This window comes from Pempheris klunzingeri, chromosome 3, assembly GCF_042242105.1.
Source record: "Pempheris klunzingeri isolate RE-2024b chromosome 3, fPemKlu1.hap1, whole genome shotgun sequence".
NCBI classification, from domain to species: domain Eukaryota; kingdom Metazoa; phylum Chordata; class Actinopteri; order Acropomatiformes; family Pempheridae; genus Pempheris; species Pempheris klunzingeri.
The window spans coordinates 26,909,492-26,932,381 of record NC_092014.1 but is presented as its reverse complement, the minus strand read 5'-3'; the positions used below and the strand labels follow the sequence as shown (position 1 = coordinate 26,932,381).

Sequence of the window (22,890 nt, the reverse complement as noted above, 5' to 3'; positions counted from 1 at the left end):
CATGAAAATATTCCTCTACTCAAAAACGTTGTACTGGCACACTAGCTTTATGGCGCGTTCCTGTTCCGCAATGGTGTCTGGGACTTGTAGTTTCAGGGACACAAAGAAAACTGAATGTATTGTCTATTGAGGCGATGGTGCCCGATGGACGCAGTAGCATCACAACGAACAAGTAGTTCGCAGCAGTAGACTAATTTTTCTTGATGGAAATGAGCCGCACTGTCGCGGCGAACAGTTAAAACAGCCCCCACATCAGTTGTGCGGTGTCTCCCGTACAGACGAGGGCGGCAGAAGACCGAAATCACCCCGCTGGGCAACTGTCAAACACGCGGGGCACGAAGAGAAAGAGCCGCAGGCGCGCGCACTCGGGCACGCGCGGAGACACTAAATCCGCTAGATTACCAAAGCCGTCCCACAGCAGGGAAACATGACTGCTTTTTACCGTTTTAGCCGCTGTTAATGTCCGGACCGACTGTACCCGCCTCAACCTCGAGGAAACGAATGAATTATTCTGCGGAGTACAACTATTTGGGAGGACGCCTCACTCATCTGTTTTTTTCTTTTGGCTGAGAAGGAGCCCCGCAGGGCCAGCGGGTCGTCAGGAGTTGGAACAACGAGGAGCTTCCCGAGCTACTTTGCATTAAAATAGTCTCGTTTAGTTGGATTTCAGATGCGACGGCTCGTCTGGTTTAACCTTCAGTGATTATTTTAGGGGTTAACAATGACCCACGATGTGCGAAAGAGCTGTTCAGTGGGTTGGCCCGAGCTGTGTCAAAGGCTAAGCTAGGTTTGATCCCAACTATTATGAAAGCGACACTCCGTATCGAACAAGCGGGTATTTATAACTAATGGGACACACATATTAGCTACTTGTGTTGCTAAAGGAACTGTTCACGGACACCAGTTTGGCGTTTTAAAAAGTTTAAAAGTCGAATTGGTTGACCCAGGATTCAGGATGTCATTTTTTAATTTCCGTAAGATATTTAAACTGGGGTCTGAGAAGAAGAAGAAACAGTACGAACACGTCCGCAGAGATGAAAATCCAGAGGAAGTTTGGGAAATAATCGGAGAACTGGGAGATGGAGCCTTTGGAAAAGTGTTCAAGGTGGGTAATGTCTGAATAAGCCTGCTCTCTACTTGCTATATTGTGGTGTTTTCATAGAGTGGGTCTGAAGTAGAGTCTTCTTTGTGAGTGTCTCACATGTGCCTTGTGTTGCTTTCACCCACCATCTTCAGACCATCCCAGTGACTCAGTTATCCCACCTGCCTGTCCTTCCCTCCTCCCTAGAGTCTGTTAACATGTGGGAGACATCTAACAGTCAGCAGATCCACTCATTGCTCACTGGAAAGCAAAGCTGACAGTTTGCTCTAGTTAACATTATGGTGATCACACACACACACACACATATATAAATAATGGGTAGGCCTTTCAGATATGTGTACATTTTCCCACACAGGAGAAAAATACACATTCATGATGCTAGTGGATGATATTTGTATCATATCTGCTCTTTAGCAGTTTTCTAGAAGCTCCAACAAACCAGCCAAATAAATCCCCCTTTAGATTTTCAGTTGGCTGGCCCAGTGTCAAAACAACCCCCTTGTCATCAATTTAATAGTGCCATTGTTTGGTTTGACCCTAAAGCATAGCTAGAGCGAGAAGCTTCATTTGCATGAGTGACAGTAAATGTTATCACCCACGAGGGCTCTACCAAGTCTAATAACAGGAAGTCTATGGCTAATGAACACAGTTTACATGTTCTGTTTTGCTCTTTGTTGCCAAATGCTATTTTTGGACACTTTGAAATAGCTGGACTTGCCCAAGTTCTCATGCCAGTGTTACTTTGTATCATACTTAAATTAAGCCTAATCTTCTTGCGCAATGATTTCGTCCCCGGTTGCCAATTTTACAGCATTCCAACCGCAGGGCTCACCTGAACTAGTGAAAAGTGCCAAGATTAGATCCTTCACCAGTCGTATGCCATGGAAGCAGCTCGTGTTTGTCCTACTGACAGTAACACTCCAGAAGGAGGTCTACAAATAGTAAATTGCGGTGTTATGTTTATATGTCTGGGCTTTGAGCCATACCAGTTAAAATGCCCCACTGCACTGATGTGTCACTGGGATAGCCCATGCTCTATTGATTCATAGGGAAACACAAGCTGTCTGCTTTGATAGTGAGGGGGGTGCATTATGGGGGTTTATATTTTTTTTAAATGGCGCGCATGGCTGACCGCCGATCACGGGCAGGTCACCAGGAAGTGGCTACATCCCATATCGCAGCAGCAACTTCATTGAGCACATCCTGCCTGCAGAGGAGCCAAACCAAACAGGAGAAATTTCCACGTCTCGTGTTCTGCCGACTCACTCAGACTTACAGCACCTACCTCTAAATGGCTGTGTGGGTTGTTTGTTGCAGGTCTATGGGCAAAACAACTTCAAGTCCAACATTAACCAAGTTTGAGACTCTACAAGAAAATGTGTGTGTCTAAGTGACAGGCAGGTACAAAAACTTTCAGAACCGGTCCAGTTTATTGCTTCAAACAGCTGCTGAGAAATGGGCTGCAATGGCTGCAATGTAATCCTTGAGGGCAACCGCACCTGATCAGAGTTCGCCCCACACCACTGATGGGCTCAGACTGTTATTCTGACTGTCTGACAACATTATGGAGGGGATCGCTACAGAGAGAGACCTGTCAGATCCTTTTTGTTTCACCAGCCCTTGTATTACCCTCTTCAAAACCTGCAGACACCATTGGCAAAAACAGTAGTTTTGCCTCACAGAACACAGACGTTTATGTGACTTTGGTGTTTTTAAAGAGTTAGTTTGAATCCAAACTAATGCCTTAACATCAAAGTCACACAATAACACAAACTAACCGATTGAGACAATGGTAGACCAGCAGCTCCTGTGCTCTGCAGTGTAAAATGACTGCTTTGTCAATGGAAGCTGGTGTCTTTGAAGAGAATGGCTGTTTCTTGTTAAATAAGGACAGTACCTGTTGAGTTGCCCTGAAGGAAGTCTGTGTTACTGGCTGAGGCCAACTACTGGACCAATTACAAAACTTCTTGTACCTGTAGAAATGGGGCCCTGGCTTCAAAATGTCAGAATTGCTCTTTAAGTCTGTGAACTGAAAAACTGCATGAGTTCTTTAGGCCATACAACACTAATGGCATTCTCACTCCACAGGCTCAAAACAAACAGACGGGCACCCTAGCTGCAGCCAAAGTTATTGACACAAAGACTGAGGAGGAGTTGGAGGACTACATGGTGGAGATTGACATCCTGGCCTCCTGTGACCACCAGAACATTGTCAAACTGCTCGATGCCTTCTATTATGAGAGCAAACTCTGGGTGAGTAGAGCTGTCTGCAGTCATGGGGTCATCAGTGTTTCCTGTGTATTAACAACCGAGCAGGAGAGAAGATGTTACAGAAGTTTGATTTATTCTTTAAAGCTTCCGTCTAAAGCACAAATTAGATTTATCTCAACATTAGGGATTGAGTAACCCATGAATCTTTTTAGCAGTGCAGCCTAAAATCAAGAACTAAACCACGAGTGAATGTCGTGGTAAAAGTAAATTTTCCATTCAGCAAAAATCAAAGAAGAAATGCTAATCCAGTGAGACTCTTTTGTAACCTGTTTCTCAGTTGTTATTATCATGTCAGTATGAGCTCACAGTTTTTATCTTTGCAAGATTAAAGACATAGTGCATCACTATACTGTTGTTGCAAGATTTTTGCAGGTTATGCAGGTTCCTTTCAAACTGTGGTGTTGTTATCACAGTTTGAGGCCAAAGTTCATATGAGCTGCAGAAACAAGCAGCTTTTAGAGCTGTTAATCATCATACCTGTTTACAGTGAAAAACAAAAGCATAAATGAGCTCATCTCAAAAGTGGATGGATTATAGTCACTATTTTTATCGTCCATGCTGGCAACACAAACTCTGATTTCAAGTTAATTCCACACTGGTGCATCATTGTTGAGCTTCAGTGAATACTGACTAGCGGTGTAGATATCAGGCCTTGGCCAGGAGTGTATGATTTAAGGTTCAAACAAAAAAAAAAAAAACAAGATTTATGTAGATGCTTACACATACAGGACTATTTTATGAAAGAGGTGAAAACTATGCTCATCACCAGGGCAGACCGTGGGTCATCGCAGCCTTCTACAAAGTCTGGAGGGAGAGTAGAGGAACCGCACCACTATACATGATAAGAAATGAGCTTAATGTAGAAATTGTAGACAATAAATGGTATAAAATGTGTGTGACAAAGTGTACTACTTCTAACTCACAGTATGGAAAGAGTTTGTTTTGGAGAACCTAACTAGGTTCTTAATAACAGTCCAGATCAAAAGCAGACAGCCAAGGACCCAGCAGCTATGTTAGAGGCTCTGTGGGAACCATAGACGGTATAAAAAGTGGCAACCTGGAGGCCAAACATACACATGTTTTCTGGAGATGCACTAAGCTAACGCCTTTCTGGAAAAATATAAATGCAACTATTAAGACATTCTGGGATATGCTGTTTGAAACAGCTGTGCTGTGATACACTAAGGGATAGATGGATAGATGTAGGGCAAGGATTCTGCTTATAGACAGCAAAAAAGCTACAGGAAGAAACTGCTATAAAGCTCAGCCCCTAGGGAGGGAACAATGGTTTGAGATTATCCGTGATATCTATTCACTGGAAAAGCTGATATAAAAAAAATTAAGGTGATGTCACTCAACAAGAACTGGGGAAAAATTAACCACTACATGAGAAATGATGCCAACAGGTAACTGAGCTGTGAGAATGTATACATGACTGAGCTCCTGATAACTGTTCTTGTTGCGTTTGTTAAAGGTTGCATTGTTTGGTGATGTGTTTTATGGATGCATGATGTTCTGTCTAGAGCAGAAAACAGAATGAAAATATTTTAAGCAACAAAAATAAGATGTGCCTGTTACCTTGGCTTTGGAGCAAACCTGCGTCAGTCGATATGGATTATACCCAAGGCCTAAACACAAGGGAAGTGTTCATGAATAAATAAACAGTGTGTGTGAGGAACAACTCGGTGGCTGAGGTAGATTACAGGTTGGTCCAACTCAGTAATTCTGGAGTTTTCTCCACCATTGCTCTCATACACTGAGTAGAATATCTCACCACTCTAAGCAAATAACACATTCACCATGACAAAGGACATCTTTCCATTTGATGCCGATGCCAGGTATATCTATGTGTATGTGTAGACAGGCAGACGGACAGGCAGACGGACAGGCAGACAGACCGGTCATGATAAAGTATTGTGATTACCTGAGTTTTCAGTGCATTTCATGGAGCGCTCAGCCCTTTTCCTCCCCATTGTCCTCTGAACAATGGCCGCAGCCTGATGGAGGTTGTCTGCTGATTTTTATCTTTGCCTGAGCGGCACCTGTTCGTGCAAAGAGGAGAGGGTGTCCAGGACATTTCCTTCTCAAGATGAAAGGTTTCATTCCACATAATCCCAGGGGGTTCAGGAGGTCTTACTTTATAACTGCGTACTACATTATGTCACTCATCAACCTTTGTTTCCCTCTTACTGTGTTACATTACAATTTCAGTTGCACAGCAACAGTTTCCAGGCTCTAGGCAGTGATGTTGCTGATATTTTCACCCTTTAGGCCCTAAAACATGTAGGTGATCTCACACCGTCCCTCTCTGTGCCACATGAATGGATTAGAAAGTATGTGGGTGCATACTTCTCCATGTATTTGTATGTGTCGAATAAACAAGTGGAAGAGGAAGCCACAGCCCTGGCCCACGGTTCCTCTCTGCTTACAGCTGTTCTGAAAAACCACTGTGGAGGCCATTGTACGACAGCAGAGCCACTAAAACAACAGCACGCCTACAGAGAAACACTAGAATGGTGTGCGTGTTGAATGGCCAAGACTGCTCTGAGACTTGAGCCATTGTGTGTCTTGTAAGGGTTTTGCTGTTGTAAGGAGAACAGTCTTGAAAAGCTCAACTGAATAATGGAATGCCAGTGAACCTGCGTGAAATATGCTTAGTCTTTTTTAGTAAATGGGCTCTTAGAAAGATTTTAGTCACTAGTCCTTTTAAATGCAGGCTGACCCTGTAACAGAACGTAGGGCCTTAACCAACGTATAAACCACAATTGGTTTCTCAAGGGCTACAAAATTGCAGAATTGCGGCTCTATTTCCTCTTCTTTAACGTGTCACATTTAGCCACATGTTCCCCAAATCTCAGCGGAGACGAGTGAGTTAGCATCATTCTACAAGGCTAGTCTTGTGTCCAAGCTTAACGAAGACGCCTCTCCAGATGCTTTACCTCTCTCACTGCCATAATCATACCCACCCCTGCCTGAGTTGCTGTGTCCATAGAAACTTTAATCCTATTTACAGAATAAAGCTCAGGGTCTGGCAATATAGCTAGCTAGCTACCAAGCAGCTGTGTAAAAGCTTTTCCACAATGTGGCCCCAACTGAGCCAATCCTCTTACGTCAACAGCCATACTGGAAGCTCCTAAATGCCTTTAAGGACTCAGAGTATTCATTCACATAGGCCTCTGCCAAGTGAGTAGTTAGTAGGAGGATCTGTGGTGATGAATCCCTTTTGAGTTATGTATACAATACATGTTTCAGGAGGCAAACATTTCTCTCTGAATTTGAAAACCTTCCAGACACTCCCAATAGATTTGAGAAGTCACAGGTTTCAACCAGAAAATTGCTGCTCCATGAATGGCCTATATCACCTCTGTTTGAAATGAATTTTCTAGCATAACTCCGTGCTATCTCCAAATAATGAAAATTGGCAAGTCCTTTTTATAAGTGATATACACTGCTTTACAGGAACAAATTGCAAATGATGAATAACACATTGAACGTGGTCCTTTTTTCCCCCTTGCTGGCAGATCCTTATTGAGTTCTGTGCAGGAGGGGCTGTGGATGCAGTCATGCTAGGTGAGTCAGCATTTCCACTTTGCATACAGGTTGTGATGTCAGAAAGGAAAGCGTTCAGAGCAGCACTAATAAAGGCCAATTATAAAGGCCACCCACTTCTTATATTCTTCATTCATAAATACAGTAATTAGGTTGCATAAGTGTATTCCACAGTCAGGAATGCTAAGCATGTAGTTGTGTGACCCTTGTCCCCCTGCAGAACTGGAGAGATCCCTGACAGAGCCTCAGATCAAGGTGGTATGTAAGCAGACTCTGGAGGCCCTCATCTACCTCCACGACAACTACATCATCCACAGAGACCTGAAGGCTGGCAACATTCTCCTCATGCTGAATGGTGACGTCAAGCTGGGTAAGGGCAAACTCATATCCTGCTGTTAACACCTGAAAGTGCATCATTTTTCCTGGCAAGGTAGCCACAGACAGGCAGACAGACAGTCTCAGCCTGTCTCCAAGAAGGGATCTTTATGAGCCTCAGGCTGTAGTTGCTTAAATGAGTATTGTTGTAGGATGAGTGGAGAAAACCGTAATACATACAGGTTGTAAGAGAAAGGCAAGAACTTGGATGAATTGTCTCGCCTTACAATCACATTTTTCCTAGCTCAGTTGTGCTTTTTTTTTTTTTTTTTTTTTTTAAACTGTTCTTGGGGAAAAATCTGAAATTAGTTCACAGTCTAGTAATGTAGGCTGTGTGCCTTTGTCCACAGTCTCCATGAATTTATCTCGTGTTTCCTCATGATTTAAATGCTGGAAATATCACAGGAATGAAGTGCACAGTGATGCCATCCATTTATAGCCGTATTCACACATGCAGCCCAACTACACTGTTAGGTTCAGTTATACACTGTAAGTAGGGTGATGGTTTTCAGCATTCACACAAAGGTCTCTGGAGTTTAGCTATTATGGTATCGTAACATAACTTTTCAACTTTGAAGGGTTTGTTTAGCTCTTTTAATGCAAGAAGCTTACAAGTTCACATGATGCTTCTCATGACATTACCCACTAATAGTAATATCAATGTGAAAAGTTCACATTGATGGATTATTTCACTCCAATCATTATTCTTTGTTCTCTAATTCTATGTTCTATTATTTATTCCTGATGGACATTAGAGACCGAAAAGTCCAAGTCACACTGAATCTTCAGATTTAGTTATGACTCAGAAGTACAAATTTAACGCAAATTGGTTTCGAAGTACCTCAATCACCTCTATGAGCTGTGTGTCCCTCCCTGTGCTGCTGCTCCAACAGTAAACTGTGTTGGTAAGCGGCCAAATCAGTTTACCAAACTGCGATAAGTAACATCCCACCAGCATTTATCTGCGGACATGTAGTATCTTTGTCTCCCTGTCAACCCTCCCACACCTCCAGGGGAGACAGCTCACTCTGAAGTCTTTTCTCCCCACCTGATGCATACCCATGACATTCAGACTCTATGCCCCACGTTTGGAACGCAAGCTTTCTTTTGAAGATTTGTTGTGTCTTCGTAGCCAAAATGACATCATCAGGGTCATTTCCTCAGACAATGGAAAGCTCGCTCTGGAGGCAGAGAATACACTGTTTCCACAAGCTAAATAGATTTCTCTGTGGCGAGTATACTAAAGTCTATGTTTGGATGCATCTTTGTAAAAAGAACTGTGTTCACTTTGATTTCTACTGCACACTCACTGTTGTGTGGCCATTGCACATATAGTAATACAAATTGCATTTGTTTGGACCTGCTGCTCCGCGTGTACACAAACGTGTATCCACAGTAGATACAGTGACGTAGCGTACTTAGAGGGGTGTGAGTCACTGCTGGTGGATGGAACAAGCACAGTGAAACAACTCAAGCATGCATTTTGTCCAGTGACACAACACACACACACACACACACAGGCGTCCATGCATGAACAGTTACTCGCATATGATGCAAACAAGGCATGATGTCATTGTGCAAATGTAAGAGGAGTGTAAGAGGTAAGAGCAGCGTCATGTGGCTGCATTTGAAAAATAAATGATGACAGTAGTCTTTCTCTTGCTAATTTCTGGTTTGCCTTGAATCACATGTTTTCCAGCTGACTTTGGCGTGTCCGCCAAAAATACCAAAACGCTGCAGAGGAGAGACTCTTTCATTGGAACTCCATACTGGTGAGTGGAATACAAAACAAAAAATGTTTTCATAGGGAATTTTTGGACCGAAGAAAATGGAAACAAACAGTACATTATTAATGTCGGGTACAACATCCATTAACCCCTCATCTCCCCCCTTTTGACCCCCCTTTCTTTCCTTCCAGGATGGCTCCAGAAGTGGTGATGTGCGAGACGTCCAAGGACCGTCCATACGATTACAAGGCTGATGTCTGGTCCCTTGGGATCACGTTGATTGAGCTGGCACAGATTGAGCCGCCCAATCACGAGATGAACCCCATGAGAGTCCTGCTGAAAATAGCCAAAGCGGATCCTCCTACCCTGATGCAACCGTCACGCTGGTGAGCCACAGCGTGGAGCTCTGTCGTCCTGTCAGGACCGCAGGGCAAGCAGCCTTGAGTTTGCTGATTTGAATGGCCACGTGTTAGTTTTGCATGACTGTGTGTATTGTAAAAGACCATATTCAAGTCTGTTTTTTACCATTTCCACCCTTAAGGTCTCCAGAGTTCTGTGATTTCTTAAAGCGGTGTCTGGACAAGAATGTGGATAACAGATGGAGTGCAACAAAACTGCTGCAGGTACTTTTCTTTTGAACATTCACACAACTTTTTTTCATATTTCACTATCAATTCATCTATCAATTACCACAGCTGTGTATCTGGCCACTTAAATCAAGTGATAATCCTTGATCCCCACCCCATACCCATGTACCACCTGCTGTTCAGAGCGTAAGCAGCAGAGTCCTAGACAGCACCTGTTCACCTGCTTGGTGTTTCCAGGACACATGGTTGAGTACCTGACACAGACCTGACACTCATCCCTATGCGCTTGAGCTGACGTCAGCAGTACAGGCTTTTCTTTTTCCATAGGGTTTAAGGTCCTCGGCAAATCAGAGCCGCTTACTCGCAGAGAGGCAGTAAGGACACATTCATACACACACACACAGGAAATACTGTACAGCGCTGCAGCAAAAGAATTGTTCTGAGCAGAGGAAGAGTCCATGGGCTTGAAAATCCAGAATAGCGGTCTGCCACCAATGAAGGTTTTGATAGCGAAGAAGCTGCATATCCTCACACCAGTCATAGAATATGTGCAGCAGATTTCTAAGACGAAGAAGGTGAGGCAAGAAAGTAGATTGTGTGTGTAGTCCTATTTTTGTTTGCTTTAAAAAAGGTTGACTGATTAATTTATTAATTGTTTATTATGAAGACACTACTTACTGTTTTGGATGTACTTTGTTGTGTTTAAAATAGTTACAGACTGTTATATGTGTCTCAAAATCTAAGGGATTCGTTGTTGGTGGCATGTCCAGTCTTTGCAGTCAACTGTGCTTAAGTGCTTTTACTGCAGCAGACCTACCACAACATGTGGGAGTTCACGTATAAATCAAATCTGGATTTCTAATAGTGTTGTATTTATTTGTCTTTTGCACAGCATTCATTTGTGTCCAGTGTGACAGACAACAAGCCACTGAGGGAGCTTATAGCTGAAGCAAAGGCTGAGGTCACAGAGGAGATTGAAGACCACAAAGAGGAAGAAGAGGAGGAAGAGAATGAAGTACAGCGGGTGCGTTAACACTCCCAAAAATCTGTTTGTAAAATGGAAAATGCTAGTATTTTTTTTTTTTGTATAGTTGAGTTTTGTTTTCATTAAGCAGGGCATACTGCACGAACTACTGTAAATTACAAACTATTCTGTTTCATTAATCACAGATTAATTCCCATTGAATGATCATTTGAGAGTGCAAGTTGACCCAAAAATTATTCCAACTGAAAACAAAGAAAAACAAATCTGTATTTTTGCTTCAGGATTGCTGATTCTTTTTGCTGATTTTGTTTAATTTTCATTTTTTGTTGAGCAAATAATGGATTAATCAACTAATCGTTTTTGTTGTAGTAGTGATTGATCATTACATCAGTGCACCTCTATTGTGTTCTGTCATTTGAGCCAACCAACATTTCCTCTCTTCTACCTCTTCTTCAGGGCCACAAACGAGCCGCCTCTGATGTCAGCGTTGCAAGCTCAGAGGATGAGAAGATCCCTCTTTCTCCCTCCAACTTGGAATCAGTCCCAGAGAAGACGGAGCCAATTTTGCCCGTGCCCACACCCACTGAGATTGCTGTGGACAACCATGTGGTGGATACCAGCTTTGTGGAGGAGCCGGCTGCGCCTGCCGCTGGGGCGCACACAGAGGAGACTTCAAACACTCCAGTTGAGGATCTAGCAGTAGAAGAGAAACCAGCAGAGGAAAAGTGTCCAGAAGAAGCAGTAGATGTTTCCTCCCCAGAAGCAGAGACTGAACTAGAGGCACCTGCGAAGGAAATGCAGCAGCTGGAAATCACTGTTGAGGATGAAAAAGAAGTGGACACAGCTGAGGTTCCAGCCAATCCACAGGCCACTACGGAGAGTCCAGAGGTCACTGAGGCTCCCGATGAAGAAAAGATGGATGTTGTGGAGGAATCTAATGCACCAGCTGAGAAGGAGAAGGAGGAGGAGGAGGAAGACCGGTACAAACATCTTAAGGTGACATTGACACTACCAGAGCAAGATAAAGTTGACCCAAAAGAGGAGGATGGAGAGAAGGCAACAGAAAAGCATAAAATGAGAGATGAAGGTGAGAAGACGGTTCCAGACAAAGCCAAGGATGACAAAGAGAGAGACTCAGACTCAGGCAGTGGCTCAGCTGCAGATAACTCCAGTGTGGACATGAATCTGTCCATCTCGAGCTTTCTGTCCAAAACAAAAGAGCCTGGATCCGTTTCTGTACAGGTAATTCACACAGTCAGAGGTTAGACACCGTTTTACAGGCTTACTTCGTCACAGATGCATCTATAAACACTTCTGTTTTGTTGTCCCAGGACACCAGACGCCAGAAGAAGACGTTGAAAAAGACGCGGAAATTCATTGTGGATGGAGTGGAAGTTAGCGTGACTACATCAAAGATCATCACTGACAATGATACCAAGAACGAGGAAATGAGATTCCTGAGGTAGTCGCCTGCCTTCATTTGCATAAACCCTTGGTACCAGTTTTATGAAAATATTATGTAAATTCATTGCCCAGGAACCTCAGTGACAGAAACCTGACTGTGGAGTTAATCTCTCTCAATGCTCAATCTTTTTTTCTAATTATGATTTAAATTCTCAGTGCTTTACATCATCAATATGTTCACCACTGTCTCCTGCTTTATTTTCTGCCCCCCACCTTTCTGTCTCTTCTCTCCTCCTCCACTCCTCCAGGCGGCAGGAGCTTAGGGAGCTGCGTCTCCTGCAGAAGGAGGAGCAGCGTGCCCAGCAGCAGCTCAGCAACAAGCTGCAGCAGCAAAAAGAGCAGATCTACCGACGCTTTGAACAGGAGACCACGGTGAGTTGCTCATCTCAGAAATGTCTCTAGGCCGAGACCGTCGAGTTTGTTTTTTAAAATCTGCTATTTCTGGGTTCAAGTGCATCCAAAAAACTGCAGTTGTTCAGTCTTTATATGCTCCAGCAGACAGTCTGCCCAGCAACACTTGGGTTTAAACCAACTGATTTTCATTGTAATCTTTTGTACATGGTGTCCATTTGTTTTCTTTGACCTTCTAAGCCATTTCAAAGCCATGCTTTACATCATTGTCTACTCATGATGCATCATGGCAGGAACCAACAACCAGCTGTTACAACAGATTCAAACAAACATTCACAGTTAAAACAGCCATTTCACAAACTTAATTTAAACTATTGCATCCCTGCTTAAATGTTTTCAGGACTCTTAGCCATCTTAACCATCACAACTAAGTAAGTGTAAGTGTAACCCCAACACTCACCCTTACATGAATCTAAACTCTAAAATGGCCCTTTGAAGAACTGAGGAGTGACCTCTTAAGTTGTACAACAGTTCCACGCCAAGAACAGCATTCAAGAGCACACACAAAAGTCTTAGGCAAGTGTGAAGAAATTAAAGAAAGTAAGAATGCTTTCAAAAATCCAAATTGGAGTGACCTCCCTTTGCCTTCAGAACAGCATCAGTTCTTCTCGGTACAGTTGCACAAAGTCAGGGATTTTGTAGGATCATAGTCAAGTGTGTGATTAACCACTTATTACCAAACAGGAGCTAATGATCATCAGTTTCATATGTAGGTTGAAATGAACTGAAACAGAAACTGTGTAACTGTGGTGAGGAACAGCCAAACTCTGCTACCAAGCTGAGGTTGGTGAAGACAGTTTCATGTCACAGGTCATCATGTTCAGACTGAGCACAACAACAAGACACAAGGTGGTTCTACTGCATCAGCAAGGTCTCCCCCAGGCACACATTTCAGAGAAGACTGCGGTTTCAAGATGTTAAAGCTCCTCTGAAGAAGCACAAAGAAACGGGTAACGCTGAGGACCGCAGACGCAGCTGTTGGCCAAGTAAACTGAATGCAGCAGATGAAAGACACATTAAGCGTATTTCCCATCAAAATCAGAAGATGTCCAGCAGCCATCAGCTCAGAACCAGCAGAAACCAGTGGGACCAGGTAACCATCTACTGTCTGGAGAAGTCTGGCCAGAAGTGGTCTTCATGGAAGAATTGGGGCCAAAAAGCCAAACCTCTGACATGGAAACAAGCCAAGAGACTCAACTATGCACGAAGAACTGGGGTGCAGAGAACTGGCAGCAGGAGCTCTGGACTGATGAGTGAAAACCTGAAATATTTGGCTGTAGCAGAAGGTAGTTTGTTCGCAGAAGGGCTGGAGAGCAGTACGATAATGAGTGTCTGCAGGCAGCAGTGAAGCTGGTGGAGCTTCCTTACAAGTTTGGAGCTGCAGTTCTGCAGATGGAGTTGGGATTTGGTCAGAGTTAATGGTTTCCTCAGTGCTGAGAAATACAGGCAGATACTTATCCATCATACAGTACCATCAGGGAGGTGTCTGATTGGCCCCAAATTTATTCTGCAGCAGGGCTGAGTTCCTTCAAAAACTGTGTACAACTGTACCGAGAACAACTGAAGCTGTTCTGAAGGCAAAGGGAGGTCACAGCAAATATTGATTTGATTTAGATTTTTCTTCTGCTCACTCACTTTGCATTTTGTAAATTGATAAAAAAGGAACAGTTTTATATTTTTGAAGACATTCTTACTTTACAGCATTTCTTCACACTTTTCCACTGTACTGTACATGCCCTTTAAACTAAATTTGACACTGTTACTATCTGCTGTATATCTCTTGCCTACCAACAGCTTTTCACTGATTGTTATGTGTGAAGAAAAAGCTTCAGGTATTTACAAAGAGCAACAAATGTGTGCTTACTGGGATGAACCATTTTGTCACTGCTTCTGTTTGTCACTTTTTCTGACTTGCCTTGCACCTGATCTTTCGGAACAACTACTTTCAAATGAAAATCCACTTGGACCCTACAGGACTGACCTCACCTGTCTGACCTGATAGGATTTGAAGAAAAATAGAGCAACAGTTGGACAAAATTGAAATATCCACAATATCTGTTATGTGCCTAATAGGTTTCTGCCACCTGTGGCTGTCAGAGCACCTCACTGAATTGTATTTTTCAGTAAGTGAAAAAAGGAAATAAATGCAGCACTCTGCTTTCCAAAACCTCCCATGAACGTTCAGTTATGTCATTTCTTTCACTTTCTGCTGAGGACCACAAAACTGAGCATCTGGGAGCACTATGAAGAAACATGGATCATTTTGTGGTTGTTACCTGGTGGGCTGCTTTGGCCTAGCGTTGTTACCACTACCAACATAAAAGCCATCCAGATGTAGGAAAACATGTAAAAGACGATGACTCATCTGAGTGTGTTCCTTTGTTCTGCTGCACAGAGATCCAGAGTCTGTGGGTCTTTGTGAGTTTTGGGTGCAGCCAGATTGTGAATGGCAAAGTGAGAGTGACACATATTGTTAACCTCTCAAGTTTTGTTTGACGCTCCTGTGCTGCTGCCTCCTTAAATATTGATTTTTATTATTTCCAAATAAGGTATTTTGTCTGGTTGTACATGTGTCCTTACACACTGAAAGAACAACATTGCTTCGTTCTCCTTCACAAGACAGTCAGTGATCGGGTGTGACCCTCTTTGTCCTCCAGAGTAAGAAGCGTCAGTATGACCAGGAGGTGGAGAACCTGGAGCGGCAGCAAAAGCAGACCATTGAGAGGCTGGAGCAGGAGCACACCAACCGGCTCAGGGATGAGGCCAAACGCATCAAAGCCGAGCAGGACAAAGAACTCTCCAAGTACCAGAACATGCTGAAAAACCGCAAGAAAGAGGTGAGCATATCGACACAGTTTCTTTTCCTCTCACTTGCCTTGCCCACATGTAGTCCCTGTGGAAGGTTGGATGGGACACACACACACACACACACACACACACACACCTCTCTGATCTGTCTTTGTTAACATAACCACGTTTCACTGGACAGGGCTTAAATCAGTCTGCACTGCCACTCCTCATTTGCTTTCTCACGTGGTGTTCATCTATCCACAGTTGTTGTCTCATTTTATTTCCATCTATTGCTCGTGGCTGCCCTGACACAGGGCAAACAGGAAGTGGGGCTATCTCCAGGGCATATATCAAACGCTATCATGAAACGTATAAAAGAGGATATTATCCAAGCCCCGCCAGAGGAGGTAACAAGGGCTCAGTTTGCTGTGAATTTTGAACTTTGACACATGCTGCCTTTTCCTCTCAGCTCTCCTCTGCATGTCTTTTTTTGGAACAGACCTATGAGAGGGTAGCATGCACAGAGTTATCCATCACTTCTTTATTGTGCTGTTTAGTGGAGTTTTTGGGACTTCTCTTTTCCAAACCTTTCTGAGTTTGCAGTGCCCACCACAGGTCCAGAGAGAGTGTGTGTGTCTGTGTGTGTTTGTGTGTGCTGTTTAGTGCAATGTGTAGGAGGGTAATGTACTGTGATCCACAGGGAGTGGCCCATGTTATGATTCAGTCCTTTCAGTTGTCCTCGTACACCCTGTGCAACGCTCCCATTCAGGATGTAAGTGAAACCCCTGAGTCTGGCCTCTTTCTTGTGTCTCTTAAAGCATGACTCATTACTCTTGAGACTGCACACACTGTCCTTTCTATACATCAGTACATGCAAATGGGCCAACACCAAGCCTGGAGTAGCGCTATGTTATCAACAAAGCTCTGATGAGGTCACACTGTTGTAAATGATATGCTGTAATTTGTAGTTGTTTTGTCCACATTTACGGTTCTCTAAGAGATGACAACAGTGCTGAGAAATGGCTAATACTTACAGTTTAGTTTTGGACTCCTTAGGGTAATTGATAGACGTTTAGAGACGTGATAATAGAAAATTTGAACCAGCTTGATCATTGAGAACTAAAGGAGCATGTAAATTGTCAGGAACCTCCGTGTTAGGTGAGCCAAGTAGGCCGGATTAATGTGACTGACAAGCTGGTGAAATAGTCTTTAGTGCCAGTTATAACTGTCTGGTTCATCAGCTCAAGCCATACTTAGCCTGAAGTGAACTTGGCCTAGGTCTGTAGACCAGCAAAAACACTCAAACACTCATTCAGCTGGCCTCATAGCAGCTGCCTTGCTCAATGTGTCGATAAAGGTGTTTGCTGGAGGACATTATGCCTTCTGTCAGTAGCGGGTGTAGAAGTGACTTCCATCCACAATAATCAATGTTAAACTAAGATGGTGCTTTTCTCACATTCTTTGTGTATTGTCCTTTTTGGAACAGACATAATTTCCTCAGGTCATTTCTAATCGCTGTCATCCTTTTGTTCAGGAACAAGAGTTTCTTCAGAAGCAGCAGCAGGATCTGGACAGCGCTCTGAAGAAGATTATTCAACAACACAAACATGAGCTCGCCACCATCGAGAGAGACTGTCTCAACCACAAGCAGCAGCTTCTCCGAGGTAACATAAAGAATATATTTTATCACATAAATACTATTTAGTACCAAATTATAATATGAAAAAACAAAATTTTCCTTTTGGATGTTGGAAATACATAAATACAGTAAGGTTCGTTTTAATGAAAGTGAAATGACACAATAAAAAAAAAATTGATTCATCTGTCAAAACCCTGCATTTTAGCCTTTTTTAGCTCAGCTGTTTGCTACAAAACAACTTTGATCAACCCCACTATATGCTGCCTGCTCAGCACCAAACACCACACAAAGCTGGCAACCAGTTGGTGAACATAGTGGACATTTGTCTACATTTTTCTCATCAAGCAAATGGAACTATTTCATTGTGCCACCATGTAGAATGACAAATTAATGAACAATGCAGCTTGTTCAGCTAAAGACCTGCATATTTTCCAAAGACTTGGTGGAGACCAGATCAGAGCTGAAAGGACAGCCAACGTTATGATGATGATATTATATAAAATGTCTTTTACAGCATCCGTCAGTCATTTATAGCAAGCATTTTTACTTTTTCAGCCACATCCTGATGTGTTTAGCATGGTACAGTGTTGAACACAACAATCTCATCTATAGTGGGTCAGATCAGCAGTAAACAAGCTCTCTTTGAAGGCAGCATGAAATCCTCTCAGACCAACTAACACCGACTTCAGCCCCTCAGACACGACTGCAGTGAGCAGCAGCCTGTTAGCAGTTAGCACTGCCTGGGACTTAATCCCATGCTCACTGTGCCAGGAGCTGCACAAACAACACTTCTCAGAAATGTTCAATGAACCAAGTCACGGGAGGTTGTAACTGTGCTTTAGGAGCTTGTAAAGAGCTTTCACTGGGAATAGACATTGTGAGATAGTTCAAAGCTGAAAGCTCATTAGTAAAGTTGATGGTGGTTGACATAAGTATCTAAAGGACTCCAGCCCACAACTGGTGTTGTGTGTCTCCTGCTCCATGTTGTTTCTCTCCTCTGCATACTATCTAGTAAAGCAGAATGGTCTTAAATTGTGGTATATTGTGTGTGTGTGTGTGTGTGTGTCCACGAACAGCACGGGAGGCTGCCATGTGGGAGCTGGAAGAGCGCCATCTGCAGGAGAAACACCAGCTGTTCAAACAGCAGTTGAAAGACCAGTACTTCATGCAGAGACACCAGCTGCTGAAGAGACACGAGAAGGTAGAGCGGAGATAAGCAGCCTGGAGCTGGGAACAGTGGTGTTTTTAAACCTGGGCTCTATTTTTACATATTTTGGGCTCAAAATGACTAGTTGTTCAAAAAGCTTTGGAATCGGCCCATCAGATCACCTCGGATGGCAGCTGCAATGCCTGCGACAAATGAGCGAAATGAGCTTAATCAAAGCACGTCTACTAAAAGTGCTTGCTGTTGCCACTGACAGGCTCAGATAGTAATTCTAAGTGTCTGCCAACATCATGGAAAGGATCTTTACAGATCCTTTTTGTTCCACAGGATTGTTGCAGTCCTACAATTTCCCAGTCTGGGATCAATAAAGTCCATCCATCCATCCATCCATCCATCCATAGCTGACTGAGATGATCTATTAGATCAATTCCAAAACGTTTTGCATGTATTTGTCATTTCGAATTCAAAATACATACAAATAGAGCAGAGGTTTAAAAATACCAAAGTGACCCTTAAAATCCTCGTTCCTCAGCATTGCCCTCATTGGTTTTCTGTGTCTTTTAAAATATGCTCACCACCAAAAAGGTCGAAGTTGCTCTGGACGCTCTCCCTATGTTCTGTATTTTCCGGTGTGCCCTGTACAGGAAATGGAGCAGATGCAGCGCTACAACCAGCGTCTCATCGAGGAGATGAAGAACAAGCAGACACAGGAAAGAGCCAGACTGCCCAAGATCCAGCGCAGCGAGGCCAAGACCCGCATGGCCATGTTCAAGAAGAGTCTTCGCATCACTGGAGCTGCCATCACCCCCGAGCAGGAGAGGGAGAAGGTCAAACAGGTAACCAGTGGCATGGAACACAATATGGTAGAAATTAAATCAAATTTTTCTTTTGCTTTAATTCAATGGAAAGCCAAACAAAGACAGTGAGCCAGAATTTCTGAAAAGAATAATGGTGTATGAAGCCCAATGGTGTCTCTATTTTCCAGTTTGCTGGTCAGGAAGAGAAGAGACAGAAAAACGAGAGGCTCCATCAGCATCAGAAACACGAAAACCAGATGAGAGACCTGCAGCTGCAGTGTGACGCCAACATCCGAGAGCTTCAGCAGCTGCAGGTAGAGCCGCTCAGGGCGCCCAGCCCCACTTTGATCAAAAACAGATTTTATGGACAATCATTAAGTGCTGCTTACTCCCTGTGTGTGTTCAAGAACGAGAAGTGCCACCTGCTGATTGAACACGAGACCCAGAAGCTGAAGGAGTTAGACGAAGAGCACAGCCTGGAGCTGAAGGAGTGGAGGGAGAAACTACGACCCAGGAAGAAGGTACAGTGCGTGATGCACCTGGAGGATCACATCAGACCTCGTACAAAACATTACTGCTCTTTTCAGGGGTCCCTGTATTTGTTATTGGTGCTGATCTTAGAACGCAATTATGTAGTACGTCACTAAGCCCGTTTTCTAACCGGAATCCTCCCACTCTTCCTGCCACAGCCCAAACACGTGCAAATGTCATCATCATGTCATCAAATGGCACTTTTCCATCACTTTTCGTTTTAGCTCGACTCGACTCGGTTTCGGTCGTTTTCCATTACAGTAGCGTACCCTGGACGGGGTCGTCATAGCAAGGCGGCCCGAAACTAATTTGTATACGACACAAACACAAACACGACTAAGGACATGGAGCGTTTGGCTTGCGTGTATCCGTTTACCTCGTTCACAGAAATAATAAAAACGCCCAGTCTCTGTTTCCAGGGTTTTAAAAACAGCGGGTTTGATTCTTGCTGTGAACGAGTCGCTCTCGTGACTCATCCAGTGACATCACTCCCTGGCCAATCAGTGGCCTGTGGTCTGACGTCACATTTTCGGCTTGACTCAGCTTGCTTGGAACCCCGGCCGAGTAGGTACTGAAAAAGTACCTGGTACCAGGTACTGTCACCTAGTGGAAAACCATAAAGACCAAATGGAGTCAAGTAGAGCCGAGTAGGTGCTTGTGGAAAAGCGCCAAAATTGTTCGTAGCTGTGAGCGTGAGTGTGAATGGTCGTCTGTCTTGGCCCTGTGATTGACTGGTGCCCAGTCCAGGGTGACCCCCACCACTCAACCAATGTCAGCTGGGACTGGCTCTACCCCGCCACCCTTAAAGATAAGGGTTTTAGAAGATGGATGGATGCATGGATTCCTGGACCCCAGAGGATCCTACCGCTTTCATGATCCCCTGATATTTTATCTAGTGTCACCACCAGGCTGACTTTTTATGTCTTAGTGGTCCCTAAACTCTCCATCTAGCACCTTCATCAGGTCAAAGATTTAATGGGTCCAGTACTTGGCTAATGGCTAATGCCATTCCCATCGGCCTCAGCAGCTAATTAGTAAATGTCAGCGCGCTCATACGCTACACGGAGATGGTAAAACATAGCAAACATTCTACGTGCTAATCCTCAGATGTTAGCATGTAGCTGTCTCATCACTCTTTTTGTCTTCTCAGATATGTAGCGAAGTGATCCCATGAGACCTACATGTTTCTGTGTGTGTCCTGCAGGCCCTGGAGGAGGAGTTTGCCAGGAAGCTGCAGGAGCAGGAAGTGTTCTTCAAGATGAGCGGAGAGTCGGAGTGCCTTAACCCCTCCACCCAGAGCCGCATCTCTAAATTCTACCCAATTCCCAGCGTCCACTCCACTGGTTTCTAGGAGAAGCCGACGCACACACACGCACGCACACACACACGCACACACACACACGCACACACACACGGACGCACACGCTGACAGTAAACGCCTGTGCTGCCTTGCCCTCATCCTCTGAAAACTGTGTGATGTGTTTCTGCTCTGCGACACCCTCAGTCGGCTCATTTTGTCCCGTCTTCACACGACTGCAGTCGTTTTGAAAGATAATTATGAAGGAGATTCAATGTATATCACCTCAAAACTGCTAAAGTGAAGTAGCTCTCGGTCCAACCTTCTTTTTGTGATTGAATTGTTTTTTATAAAGAATCCAGTGCCTGTTAGAATTAGATATTTTAAATCCAAGCAATTTCTGATGATTATTTGCTGCTCGGTTATTCTCTCATTTAGACATTTGCACTAAAGACAGGATAGCATTTTTATACCACTTAAACATATTGATGATTTACTTGGGTTGAATATTGAATATCAGCCGTATCATTTGGAATTGATCATGAACTGGAATGTATTTGTGATAAAAGAGACGGGAGCACGTTTTTAATATCGCTCCTGTTGAAGGAATGATGATACAGTATATTTTTACGAAATCGCATATCGTAGGATTTTAGGTTGTGAGACATTAGAGGTTAAAAGAAGCAGCCTAACGCATGATTTCAGAGAAAGCTTTGGGAACGTTTTCCAGCAGAAATGGTTCCTTCTTTCAGGGTTTTTTCTTCTTCACAGAACTTGAGAATACTCTACAGCAATAAGCAGAGGGGGGAAAGTTTGAGGAGTTAGTTGCAGACAGAAGCGGAGGTGTGGAGGTGGTGTTTACAGAGACAAAGGATCACTGTTGTTTGGACACTAAGGAAATCACTGTGGTGGCAGAAACAAAGACTTGAACCAGCGTTTATGTACCCCTTTGTACTTTGTAGGTAATGCCACTTTATTATTAAGCAAATGGATCTGTAGGATTGTTTTTCAGGGATCAACGAAGAAGGCCGTGGTTCAGCAATGTCCATAAATGATGGAAATGACATTTTGAAGAGTTTCATGAAACTCGCTAAGCAGATTCACCCTACAAGCGGCTTTCACCACCTCATTGAAAACTGCTTCTCTCTGCGTTTCCAGGTGATGACGCCTCCTTTGTATTTGCTTTGCTTTTCTACATACGCCTCTTCGTGTTTTGCTACCAGGTGTATCATGTGTAGGCCTGCATGGCTTTTCTTTCTTCTTTTTACTGAAATGATAATACCCTTTTCATTGTCGTGCTAGCTAATAGCCTTAATACTTCGGACAGCTGTATGGATATACTGTGTACCTGATATGATTGAACATTGTGGTCGAACTGTAAGTTTTATGCCGGTCGCCAGCTTATCATTCTGTTCTATGACTGGATGAAGCATGTGAGCAGTTTCAGAATTACTGCGTCTGTATTGGAAGAAACAAAAACTGAACCATGAGCTCTCAGCATTTTTTTTTTATTTAGGCTGAGTGATGAAAAGCAACATAATATTTGATGCAGTTTAAAAAAATAAACGGGTTCAGAAAATGGACCTGACTGGTTTAGGCCATCTCGACCTCTGATTCATTCTATCGTCTAATCTTCTTTATGAATGGCTATTGAGGGTTACAGTTAGTCAAACGTATTTAATAACTGAACTGTTATGTACAAAAAAATGCAATGAAGGAGTGCTGTGCACCTTTTTACAAAACTTCAGTAGCTATTTATAAGGACATGCTTTACCAACGCTGCAGCATCTGCACTTACTCACTCACTGGAGGTTTGCAGAATACACAAATACATTTTCTAAATCAACCAGTCAGTTCTTGTTTTGCGGGTCAGTTAGATTCTACAAAAAGCATGAGAAAATTGATTTAATACTGAATGTTGACTAAGAGAAATGTTATCCATATTGAAATAATTTTTCATAAAAAAAAAATAAATGTATAGTTTTTAGAATTCCTGTGTAATGTAGATTTTCATTTTACTGTAAATAAACATTTCCCTCTGTAAAAGTGTTGTTTAGTTTTTGATATGATTCCAAGAAAAAGCTTAATTCTGATTTTAAAAAAAATATGAGGTACAAAACATACAACATACAACGTGATACAACAACAAAGTATGATGAGCTAAGAGGAAGTAACAGATATCACCCGTGTAAATGACACC

The 22,890-nt window shown here is 43.2% G+C and overlaps 1 protein-coding gene across 1 annotated transcript; it reads left to right on the top strand.

Annotated features, from left to right (window-relative positions):
* The first annotated feature begins 59 nt into the window (after positions 1-59).
* On the top strand, positions 60-22,741 carry LOC139223930 (STE20-like serine/threonine-protein kinase). The gene is made up of 18 exons (XM_070855938.1): positions 60-1,105; positions 3,191-3,355; positions 6,895-6,943; positions 7,143-7,292; positions 8,997-9,069; positions 9,216-9,410; positions 9,566-9,647; positions 10,504-10,635; positions 11,053-11,838; positions 11,928-12,058; positions 12,309-12,432; positions 15,129-15,308; positions 16,796-16,925; positions 17,977-18,101; positions 18,710-18,901; positions 19,051-19,176; positions 19,270-19,383; positions 20,598-22,741. Exons 1-18 carry the CDS (start codon positions 956-958, stop codon positions 20,742-20,744), a joined length of 3,051 nt encoding a protein of 1,016 aa, XP_070712039.1. The 5' UTR covers positions 60-955; the 3' UTR covers positions 20,745-22,741.
* Positions 22,742-22,890: the final 149 nt, after the last annotated feature.